We start from the raw sequence: 13,011 nt of genomic DNA on the forward strand, positions 1-13,011 counted from the left end.
AGAAATGTCCTTAGATAGAGTCCAGAACACCAGCATTACAGTAAACTACAGAGGAAACTGGTCATATTAGTGCTTCAACCTTGGGTTTCTTTAAGTCATTCAATAACTGTAAATACTTGATCAAGGAAACATTTAAAGAATAATAGATTGCAGAGGTTTAAAATATGTGCTTGGTATGATTGCTTCAATTCAGAAAATGACTTCATATAACTGCCACAATGAGGATTTCTGTTTCTTAAAGAGTTAGATAATTAATAAAAAAAAAAAAAACATTTCTATGGAAAGAAATAGATGTATGAAAAATGCTATAAAGACTGACACTTTCAGCATCTAAAAACCTGATAAGGTCATTTTAATCTGGATCCGTTTTAATAATGTAGTTCTTTTCTGAAAATAACATGATCAATTATGTAAAAAAAGCTAGGTCTGGAATAGGCCTATCAGTCTAATGAATTTGAGCAAAACTAAGGCGGCCTTTGCCCTGCAGTGAATAGAGAATGACTTATGTGTGACAGATTAAAAGATAATTAAAAGCTCTTGCTTTTAATTAAATGAGAAAGCATTATTACATCAATATTAATGAAATTCAATACACATGGCTCTTAATAGAAATTAAAGGAATAACTATAACCATATTTATTCTTCAAGGCTCCACCTTCAAGAGATAATGGGTGAGAGGATTTTCTTAAAAGAATGAGGCTTCAGGGCACATAGTCTTTCTTTCTCTTCCTTTTATTACTTTGTAAACATTAAAGAGACATCTGCAATAATAACAACAGCCAAAAATTATTTTCATCTGATTCTGTCATCCTAAGCCATCTACAACCTCAAGATATTTTCCACATCTGCCTTACTCAATGTTTGATGTTTAGACAAAAACAGAGCCTTTTTTCCCTAAATTAAATTAAAACCATAGCTATAGAAATCCTGCTTTCTAACAATTGTGCTGTTTCTCTGAGAAACCATTTTTGCAAGCTAGCTAGCTACCCTTGCAGGCACAGGTGTAATAATATAACTATTCTTATTAGGGCTACAAAAACCTCTCTAACATAGAGGGTGGTCGGTAGCCAAGAATAACCAATGTAATATTCATCAATTAGCTGTGGTCTTGTATAAATTGCTGCCTTGATTGAATAGAACTGGATATGCCCACAGGTTGAGAAGGGAATGATGGACAAGGCTACTTAATAGATACAATCAATGACAATTTTATTATGTTTAATAATAAGCACAGAGAAAATGAGTAGTTATGAAGGGACACAAAATATAATAAATATCAACTTTTCTGATAGACAACTGTGGTACATTTCAATACATTTCGTAATGTTGACACGGTATATATCACACCACAAATCACCCAAGAATTATAATGTTTAACCTCTTTAATATAAAACTTCATTTCATTATAAAAAATCACAGTAAAAAATAAAAACAAATAGCTTACTGGATTCCACTGAAGATACAAAAACAAAACAAAATAGTACCCCAACCCCTAGATATGTCAGGCTAATAAGGTCAATGAAATAAATACTTACACAGAGAAATTAAAAGAATTGTATTCCATTTTCACCCACCCCATTCCAATGTAAAACAAATTTTTTTTTTACCAGTGTTTTGAGAAACTTTATCAAATCTCCATGGGGAATGGAAGGTGACTTGAGTGAATCACAATTATAATTATTTAGCCATTCAAAACAGTCAGTTGTTGTTTGTAGCTGCACATCTGGACATTGTTTGTTAACTTCAGACTGTATTTCTTTAATGCAATGTTCTATGCTATAAAGAAAAAAAGAAAAAATTATTTTGGTAGGAAATATGTACTGGCTTTGTTTCATACTATCACAGGTCTTGAAATGTTTATATGCAGTACCTGGTTGTATACAACTTACAAAATTATAAAAAATTCATATGATATGAAATTAGAAACAAAAAGCTGTGCCATTTATAATTGAAAGCTGAAAATTCAATTTTTATGGTAGTTTCATTTCAAATGCACTAGAGGAAATATAGCTAATCAAAGATGAATTAGAAATTCTTTTATGTTAAAACTAAAATCAAGTATAGATGCAATGAAATAATGATACTCTTCATAGACACTGGATGGAAGACAGAGATAAAATACTCTTGACTGAAGATCAGAAACATACATTATTTACTAATATGTGAATAACTATATAAATTATGGAAAACCAACAATGTAATATTAAGAAAACACAAAGCAGTTACAAAGAATTTATAATTTTAAAAGTTACAACGTGCTGTATATACAATTACTACAGATAAGTAGCTTTTCCTTTCATCAAACTACTCCAAAAAAAAAAAAAAGCCCATTAGAGTTTTCTTGTGGTTCAGTGGGTTAAGAATCTGGTGTTATCACTGCAAGGGCTTGGGTCACTGCTGTGCCACAGGTTTGAACCCTGACCTAAGAACTTCCACATGATGTAGGCACAGCCAAAAACAAAAACAAAAACAAATCCCCTAAACATACAAAAAATTGCATGTTAAAAAAAAGACTGGAAGGAAATAAAACAAGAAGTTAATACCAACTATCTTTGGGTGATGAAATTTGTTGTTTTTAATTTTATTTTTCTATATTTTCTAAATTTTTTAGGCTATAAGTAAACTTTTATTTGCAAAATGTAAACAAATGAAATATAAACTTTTCATTTACAAAAAAGTAAACAAATAAGCCCAATTGCATCTTCCAATACCTATCTGTTTAAAAACTTTCATTAAAAGTATCCTTAGCTCTGAAACTAAAAAGATGCACTATGTTATTTTAATTTTCATTTAAAAATCTGTGAATTAATGATTATAAATCTTTGTGGGGTAAACTGGTAACTTTAAGCACAATGCCATCCGTGAAGCCACAAGGATATGACATATTACTACCACCTGATGGCAGCATATCTAAACTGCAAGAAAGCTTATAAACAGGAAAATTATTCTGAAGTTGAATCCCTTTACCTCAAACTGACAAGTTATGCATTTGCCTCTTAATAGTATTAAGAAACATCTGTTACTAAAAAGCTTACTAATGTTTTGAAAATATCATGCTATTAATTTTCAATTCCCTGTGATAGAAACATGTAGGCTTTGGAAACTAAGCTCTGATGATTAAAATTGATGTCATATGAAATTCTCTTCTTCGAAACTCGTCAGGTGTGGGCTGCATTTAAACATACACTGTAAAACTTTAAGGAAAGCTTTTCAGAAGACTTCTGAGCTTGAATGAACTCAAACTGAATTACATTGAAACAGATACATTTTGAGAATCAAAGACCCTTTTCATGAAAAGAAAGAACTTATAAGAAAAACAATACCTCCTTAGGCCACAGGCCACTCAGTTTCCTGATGAGACAGTCTTATTCAGGAATACCCATTCTAAGTCTGACACAAAATTGGCATATATTTTCTTAATTTACATAAGCATTTCTATGGACTGAGAAACATGATGCCCTAAGTACACACCTTGACTCGAGGGACCAGTTATCAAAGGTTTTTATTATAGCATCCTCCTGTGTCTTATTCAGCAAAACCTAATAGATTACAACAATATGAATTGGAAAGTCTCAGCCATTAGTCTACCTAAATCTGTTTCAATCAGGCCTCAGCTTTTAGGCTAATTTCTAACATCTGAATCTGGGTAGAGTCCAATAACTACAACTTACAAAGCCTTCAGAGGGTTAGATATTTGAGTAATTTGTCCAAACACTGATATAGGGATTGAGCAGTTGCATTTCAGAGGACCTCCCTCATTGACACAAACTATATCTAGACAGTTGAGCTGGCTTTTAAAATCATTTTGTCACAAATTTTAAAATGACAGAACTCATCTGCATATGATTTTACTTACGGTTGGCTAAATATCTTGTCATCCTGTCATTCACTGCTATCTATACATCTTACTTTAAAAGTACAATCATTTGAAGTTGAGAAATTTATGGTCTCTTTGTTGTACAAAATAAATATTTTCAAAGTTTAAGATGAATATCAGTTTAGCATGTAATTTGACAATTTATCTTCCTTAGTTGAGGTCAAAACTAATTTTAAAAATTAATTTTCAACCTCTAAAAGGTAATTATTATTTTCACATGTGTCATAATATTGCTGATAGACATGATAATCTTGAGTGGGAGGTGGTTTGTATATCATTAGACATAAATGATGCAAGATCTTAATCTAGATTTTTAGAAATAACATGATACTTGTCTTTATTTTGGTTTCCTACTTAACTCTAAGTTGCTTCTAATTTTCTTTAGAAACAAGGTCAGGAGTTCCTGTCGTGGTTCATTGGTTAATGAACCTGACTGGCAACCATGAGGACATGGGTTCGATGCCTGGCCTCACTCAGTGGGTTAAGGATCCAGCGTTGCCGGGAGCTGTGGTGCAGGTCACAGATGTGGCTCGGATCCCATGTTGCTGTGGCTCTGGAATAGGCTGGCAGCTACAGCTCCAATTGGACCCCTAGCCTGGGAACCCCCATACGCCGCAGGTGCAGCCCTAAAAAGACAAAAAAGACAAAAAAAAAAAAAAAAAAAAAGAAACATGGTCATTCATGAACACATCACCAAGGTAATTCAGCAAATAGAAATCCAATTAGCACATGTATTGACCAAAAATATCAAAAGTCTGAAAACAGATACTCTTCCCTAAATAAATTCCTAAATTTATACCATTAATTGGCTTAGCAAGGACTTTTAAAAAGCACATTCTTAACTTTATTTTTAATATTAAAACCATTGAAAATATCCTAAATGTCCATTAACAAGAGAATGATTAAATGGTTATATTCAATCAGTGAAAGTGTCATTAAAATAAAAAAGTAGAAATACAGTTATCAACATGGATGAATATAACAAATTAATATTTAGGGGGAAAAAGGTATAAATGAATACAAACCATACAAAAGCTTGAAAACATGCCATATGATTCTACATATTATTTAGGATTGTAAGCATAGACAACAAAAATGTTAAAAAGTGTACTGAAAAATGGAGTATAATCTATAAAAATGTTGAATCACCGTTTGTACACCTGAAACTAATATAGTGCTGTGAATCAACCATACTTTAATCATACATACACACATTTTTAAAAGAAAGAAAAAATAAATGTGCTGGAATTATTACCATCACCAAATCCAGGGTGGGGATGAGACTGGCATGGGATTGGGGAGATATACACAGTTTTAGCAATAGTGATAATGTTTTATTCCTTCAACTGGATGGTGGGCACATGAATGTTTATCATAGTACTTACTCTTTATGCATTTTCATATGTCTCAACACTTCTTAATAAATTTGAACCCCAATGTGCTTTAATTATAAAGACTCTGAATTACCCAAGTTAATGATGTATGCAAGTGGATGCATTACTGCGAGGCTGTGTGTAAATCGATTTATAATCCATTTTTAAAATGCAACAAGCAATATGTTTTTCAAAAGGATATCAGTAGTAATTTTCTCATTCAACATTCATTCCTAGGTTCCTTGAGTGTGAAAATTACTTATTGAATGAAAGCACATTTGATAAACATTAACTGAATGCTGAATATGTGGTAAGTACTGTGATATATGCTAAGTGTCTAAATATGAATAAGACATGGTCCCATTCCTAAAGGAATTCTTTCGAGTATGAGAGAAGCCTGTAAATGAATAACTACGTTAAGGTAAGACTTGATAAGAAGTGTGTGTACAACGTGCTAAGGGAGTCACTCAGTGTGCTACTGGGAAGTGTAGAAAAGGCTTCTCCCTGTAGAAAAGATCATATGCAAGGATATTGATGCTCTAAGAAAATTAATGATATCATTGTGCTTAGAATTCACTGACACCTGACCCCTGAGAATTCAGTGTTGATCTTAATCACACTTTATTTATTTAGATGATAAAAAATACGAATTTATTTCTTTTTGGTTACAACTACATTTATGCATTATATACGTATGTATGTACATATATACACTATCTTAATTCCGAAAGGATAGAGATGTGCTATAACTAAACAGCACAAGAGCTGATTACTATCAGACTGGTGTAGTTGAGGATCAAGGAGAGGAAGTGAGGAAAAGAGAATAATTATGACATAAAATCTTAGCACTTAAGCTTAGTGTAAAATTCTTTAACAATTTAAAACATAGTCTATTATTTCATCACAAAACAGTTCAAAGAGGAAAAAAATTATGCTCCACTGGTAAAATGTGTATATGTATGTGTAACTGGGTCACCATGATATACAGTAGAAAAAAAATAGTATTGGGAAATAACTATTATAAAAAAATAATAATAATAAATAAAAAAAGAAATAGCATTAGAGAGTAAAAAAAAGATCAGAACTTCTTTCACATAAAGGTTGTAGAAAACATATAGGTATGGTTTCAAGGCAGGTTAGAAGTTTTATTTTTTAGATTAGGGTAGAGAATAAAGACTTTTCACGATATGGGAAATGTAAACATCAATTTTTTTTTTTTTTTTTTAAGGGCCACATCTGGGGCATATGAAAGTTCGTGTGCTAGGGGTTGAATCAGAGCTATAGCTGCCAGCCCAAGCCACAGCCACAGCAACACAGGATTTGAGCTGCATCTGCGGCGTACACCACAGCTCACAGCAGTGCGGGATCCTAAACCCACTGAGAGAGGCCAGGGATCGAACCTGTGACCTCATGGTTACTAGTCAGATTTGTTTCCACTGAGGCACAAGAGGAGCTCCTAAAAATTTTTTTTGTAAGCTTTTATATTATTTATTTATTTATTTATTTATTTATTTATTTATTTTTGGCCGTACTTGTGGCACGTGGAAGTTCCCAAGCCAGGGATTGAGCCCACACTGCAGTTGTAGCCTGAGCCACAGCTGCAGCAATGTGGGACCCTTACCTCTCTGAGCCACAAGGGAACTTCCTTGAAGTTCTTTATACTTCTCACCAACAATATAAATTCAGTCAAAGGAAAGGGCTTTTTCAATTCTATCATATATTTAAAAACACCAAGACAGAGTTGTGAGGTAAATTAGAGTTTTCTTGTATTTAGATAAATTCAGCTTACCTAAAGAGATGATTAAAACTCCTCGGACTTACCAGACAATTAATAGGGAAGAGAGCTGAGACAGAAAAACTACTGTGTCATTAAACCATAAGTCAGCCATGACATAAAAACTTATTTTCCCAAGAGAAGGATATTTATAGACAACATTTTTTTTAAGGTTGTAAAAAGGATTCATAAAACAACTGCTTTAATGGCTAAAAAGTGTAGTAGGAAATTAGATATGTATATTTTAAAGATGCTTTATTTATTTCAAAAAGCTTTAACTATATTTTCAGGGAAAAAAAAAATAACCTTTACGCCAAATCCTGTTAACAACATTCGCGTTAAGATTTTCTCAAATGAATCTTCCCCTTTCCAGGCCTATACCTGGCTCAGGTTATCATCTCTCATCTGGACTATATAAACAGCCTCCCAAGATTTCTATCTACTGTTAACCCACTTTCTGTTCAGAGTTATTCTATGAGGGAGACAGCATGAAGGAAACTTCAGAGTTAGAATTCTCAAGTATTTGTTGCTTTATACCACCAATCCTCAACACAAAAGTTTAGAGAGGCTTTAGAAGGGTCCAGATTGCTTCAGGAAAGTTCAAACCCAGTTGTAGGGCTGTGCCAACCTAAAAAATCTGAAGTGCTTCCAAAAGAATCAACCAATTATGAAATACTCCCTACCTTCCAGCCAAAGGCAGTTTAGTCCTGGCAGTACTAGAGTGAGCCTGGCACCATATGCCAAGGCACTGTTAGACCTCTTCTTCCTTCTCAAATTTACATCTAAATTAGGATTCCTTTCCATAGACTGTAGTGTCAAAGGGAGCTCCCATGAAGTGGCACAGGGCTATGTTAACAATATAAAGAACATTTTCCAGAAACGTTCTATAGAGGTATTAGGACATGACAGTTTAAAACTCATGACTGGCAAGAGTAAGTTAATGTGCTTTCTTTTTTATCTATGGAGGTTTGCCCAGCTTCCAAATTTTAGTACAGTTACTAGTCAGATTGCAGCTTATCCCAATGAAACCACACAAACTGAAATCAGAAAAAAAGTGGGAAATTTATGAGCATTTGTTCTGTGATGATTCCCTTGATTCTCTTCTTGATAAAGAAGAGAGAGGATATATAATAATGAAAATCAGAAGAAATGTGTGAACACATCTCCTCTACATCTTTATCTCCACTGCCCAGATAAATTTAATCATTAAATCAGATAACAGATTTGACTGCAGGTTGCAAACTAAGAGGTGTTTCTGTTTTTGGTTTTTGGTTTTGTCTTTTTAGGGCCACACCCACAGCATATGGAAGTTCCCAGACTATGGGTCAAATCTAAACTGTAGGACTGGTTTACACCACAGCCACAGTAACGCAGGATCTAGGCAGTGTCTGCGACCTACACCACAGGTCATGGCCACGCCAGATCCTTAACCCACTAAGCAAGGCCAGGGACTGAACCCGCAGGCTCATGGATACTAGTTGGGCTCGTTAACTCCTGAGCCATGACGGGAACTCCTACAAACTTAAAGAGTTTTAATAATACCTGTGGTTACATTGTGAGGAGGTAGGACATACAACCTACAGTTTCATATTATGCCTACAGGAAGCGAAGTCAGGTGCAGCACTGCTGGAGAACACGTTTATAACAGCTAATTGTACAACCTCTAAGAACCAACCCATAAACTTTTTTAAGGAAGAAAGGACACACATATGCATGTATGTGCAGTAATAGCAGAGAAACTGCAAATAATGTACATACTCATCAAGAGGGAATTGGCTTATTATACTGAGAGATTTTAAAAATACATTAAGTAAATATATGTGTATAACTGCAGTACATACACAAATTCCCATTTGCATAAAAAGGGGAATATATTTTTGGGTACAGGCATATATACATAAAGAACACTTCTGGATAGTTATGCAATAATTCATCAATACAGGTTACCTCTGAAGAGCAAGACTAGGAGGATCAGTAGAGTAAGAAAACTTTTCCTCATTCTTGTCCTCTGTACTCAACTTTTCCTTATATTTGCCTTTCTCTATTGTCTGAAATTTTCCCTGTGTATTATTTTTATAATGTAAAATACTTAATGGAAAAGAAAACTAGCACTTGATCATAGCTTCCTCTATCACATTCTACTCGTCTAACTTCACACTAGCTTAAGCTAGAGCAAACATAATGGATGTCTAACAAACATAGTTACTGACCATCTTCTAGCCTACTTTGTGCCAAAACTGTTTTAGGCAGTGGGAATACAAGGATGCACAGTTAGTCTTTAAAGCAGAAAGGAAATAACAAAACTAGCTTCCATCCCCAACTCAGCTCCATCCTACATCTCATAAAAGGATATTCTTAGTCCAGATTCTCGTATAAAAATTGTGATTAGCAAAGGCTGTGTTGTTAGTGACCCTTTTTTTAGACAAGGTGTTGATGTTGCTGCATCCTTGACAAGGCCTTTTTCCAGGGAAAGCCATCAAGGTTGGGTTAGCCCTCAAGGCATCAATCATCTACAAGAAAGATGAGCCAGCCATGCAGCCACATCTCATTACCAGGGCTCAGCCCCCTATTAGTTTTCGTCCCCTGTACTTGTCCTCACAGCTGGGCTGTTTTCCCTGGGCACCTCTGATTGGTATCTCAGAAGTAGGGACTTACCTCCCCATGGACTATAAACTCTGACCCTCAGTGGGGAATAGTGAACTGGCTACTGCTGGCTCAATCCCCTTATTTTTAGTACAATGCTACTCATACTTTGGTTATTAAAACAGTTTATAAATAGGAAGACACTCCTCTTTACTTATTTTCTGTGAAAAGATAATTCCAATAACGTTCCTTAGGAATGCCTCCAAACAATAATACTTTATTGTTGTGTGCACATTTGGCCAAGAGTAGGTAAAGCTAACATACATAAAAGTTATATTTTTAAAAATTGTCAAACACTTAACATGTATGCATTGCCTGAAAGAAACTCTCAACAACCGTGTAACAGAGCTTCTGATCCCACTACTTATCTCAGCCTCCTGAAGCAAAGGTCTAAGGAAAGTTCTGAGGGCCCGTAATACACAACCCTGCAGAAAGAAGTTAAAATGCCATGGATATTCAAATAATGGAGCTAATGGTGACAGAAAATGATGAGAAAGTGGTTCAATATGTCACCTTGAAACAGCATGGTTTAATGTATAGAAACCACGTATTCAATATTCTGTCATGATATAAAGTTAATTCCCTTCCCCCTACCCTAACCTCACCTCTCTTGGATCAAGACAAATGATATTATCCATGGTACTGGTAACACTTCTTGTTCTATCTTTAGATTTTAAAAAAAGGCAGTAATCCTGCACAGTGCCAGCAAAACTTACATCCCTGGGTACATACAAAGTTTGACTATAATTAGTAAAGAGAAAGATAAAAGAAACTCTCCATGATACAATTGTATCTATCCAACTGAACATTAAGAGGAGAAAAATGATTCAGGTCATATTATGGCCCCAAGAGAACTTATATACCTCAATATCATATTCAACTAATAAGTTTTATTCAGCTCAAAAAATATTTTGGTGCTACATGTGGTTTCAGTTACTGAACTAAGTCTGTGGATACAACATTCAGAGCATTCCTTTTTGGCAGGTTATTCACCCTCCTGCTAACAATGTTGCTATGTGTTAAAGGTAAATGATTCACCATCACTGATTTCCACTGTCAGACCTAAGAGTCACCTAGCTCCGACTTGAATGGAAATGAGGATGTAAAGTGAAAATGGTCTGCGAGAATGACAGCCTCTCTTGAAGGGCAGGTGAAGGTTCAGTGACCTCTGGGCACTCCAGTCCATTCTGGTGAATCACTGCTTTGGGAAGCAAAAGACCCTGTGGCTCATAAAACCTGATGATATTAAGAAGAGAGAAGGAATTCACACTTAGAATTCAGGGTCACTGCTAGAAATACAAGTTTAAAAATTCAAGGGTAAGGAAAAATACTGTATTTAAAAATGAATTACTAAGGTTTTTTTTTTCTTTTAAAAGTATTGGGGAAAGCCATATCATACAGATGTTCATTACTTATTCAATGTACACCATTGAGAGATAAATAGAACGGTTAGAATACAAAAATGCCAAGGGTAATTCAACTACTGCAGTGTAAGTGTGGCATAACTGATTCGTCGTGACATACAATTTTCTAAAAGCTATTCTGTTAGAAGGCAATAAATGAGTGCATAAATGATTTACACTCTTCTGAACCATGGTTATTATTCAGTATTTTATTTTTAAAAATATATACACCCTATACTATTATGTTTATTCTCTAGAGTATAATAAAAACATAATTGAATTTGATGAAAAATAGACTTGATTCTAAATGTAGCACACAGCACATACAATTCTCCCTTATTTTACCCCTCATGAAGATCAATGGTCACTTGAGGTGGTTTTGCTCCAGGTTTGTTTTAATATATAGGCAATAAAATATTTTTAATTTAAAAATTATATCCTTATATTCCATGTCATATTTTCTTTTTAATACTAACATCTGATTTTTGACCTAAATAACAATTTATGAATGTAAAATACAATATTTTAATCACTGTTTTACTTCTAAATATGATTTCTTATTAACCAGGTAGGGCAGGAAATTAACTACAGATGGTTTAGCAAATAAAAATGAAGCAGTCTATGACAAAGGATAAGAGTTCAGTGACTTTTTGGATGGAGCCTCAAGGCCATTAAGAACAAAGGTTACTTCTTAAAAAAAGATTTAAAATTTGTTTTAATATAATCATCTCCCTATGAATACGTGTATAACTGAATCACTTGGTTGTACACCTGAAACTAACACATTGTAAATCAACTATACTGCAATAAAAATTTTTTTTAGTATCATTTAGTGAAAAGAAATATATTAACCATCTCTAGAATATAGATAAGTGACTTGTTAATTTATCTTCCTTTAAGCATTTACTTTGGAAACTTGTAATTGTATGAACTTTTTCATCTCTTTGAAATGTATTCCTTGAAATACTAGAGAGACCTTTTGGCAGCTTTCTTGGTCAGGACTGTCTATCTCAAGGACCTGGGAGTCATCTTTTTGAAATGCCAATACCAAGGGAGGTAGCCCCCCATCTCTCATTTCCTGTGCCTAACTTCACTGGGTGCCTTATTCCAATTTGCAAAACTGCTTCTTCGATAAAGATACAAGAAATTTGCTGCTCCTCAGGATGAAGCCAATTAGCAAACACAAGTGTTCTTTAATCATGGTAAAGTTAGGATGAATTATGTGTGAAAAAATGTGCTGTCAAATCCTGTTTATCTTGAAAATCTGTAATGGGTATACCTACTATATAAAGGGCTGTGATCCTTCTGTCGTAATGTCTTAGCAGAATGCTTGGGATGCACAGTACAGTCTGGTTTAATGCTTGCTGAAATAAAAGTTTTTTCTTTCTCTTGGGCCTTTGTAGAGAGGATTTATGGGACTGTGAAAGATTTTGTTTTTAATTATAATTCCCCAGCAACATGCTATCTTTTGAATTTGTTATTTATGCCCATTGTTATGATGAAAAATTAACTGTATTCTAATGTAAACATGAAGAAAAAAAATTATAGGAAAATCTTGCTTGTTTCAATTTCTTTGATAATTCAATGTAATCCTATAAATTTTTAAAAAGGAAACACTATACATAATTGTATAGTAGAAATTTTTACTGTGGTTTGCTTATTTATAACCTGCATGAGGTGAATTATTAGAATCTAAGACCAAAAGGATTCAGATAAGAGAAGTGACTCTAGGATCCACAAATATCCATGAAGACAAATTCCCTTCTTATCAGAGAATATGTATTAGTGGAAATCTGCTTGGCTGTCTCAGCTTCCCCCAGTGTTTGATAACACTAATTTTGGAGTAGGTGATAGCGACTAACTTTGCATAGATGGGACCCTCCAACCTCCCAAGTAAGTGAAAAGACTTAAAATGACAAATGTTACATAAAAATAACTTTA

At 34.1% G+C, this 13,011-nt stretch overlaps 1 protein-coding gene across 10 annotated transcripts in view; it reads right to left on the reverse strand.

Moving 5' to 3' along the window:
• KIAA0825 overlaps positions 1 to 13,011 on the reverse strand; it is a 399,794-nt gene that overhangs the window by 339,458 nt on the left and 47,325 nt on the right. For all 10 annotated transcript variants that reach the window (XR_014838284.1, XR_014838285.1, XR_014838282.1 and 7 more), the window contains one exon: positions 1,608 to 1,776. Coding sequence is in view for 3 of the 10 variants with exons in the window: in XM_085014028.1 (XP_084870154.1) it covers positions 1,608 to 1,776 (169 nt within the window). In the remaining 7 variants the exon portion in view is untranslated. The remainder of the gene's footprint in view (positions 1 to 1,607; positions 1,777 to 13,011) is intronic.

The sequence above is a fragment of the Sus scrofa genome, chromosome 2 (genome assembly GCF_054392235.1).
Source record: "Sus scrofa isolate SSC_HxYL_T2T_F1_AM1 chromosome 2, Sscrofa_HxYL_maternal_Yorkshire_Landrace_v2.0, whole genome shotgun sequence".
NCBI classification, from domain to species: domain Eukaryota; kingdom Metazoa; phylum Chordata; class Mammalia; order Artiodactyla; family Suidae; genus Sus; species Sus scrofa.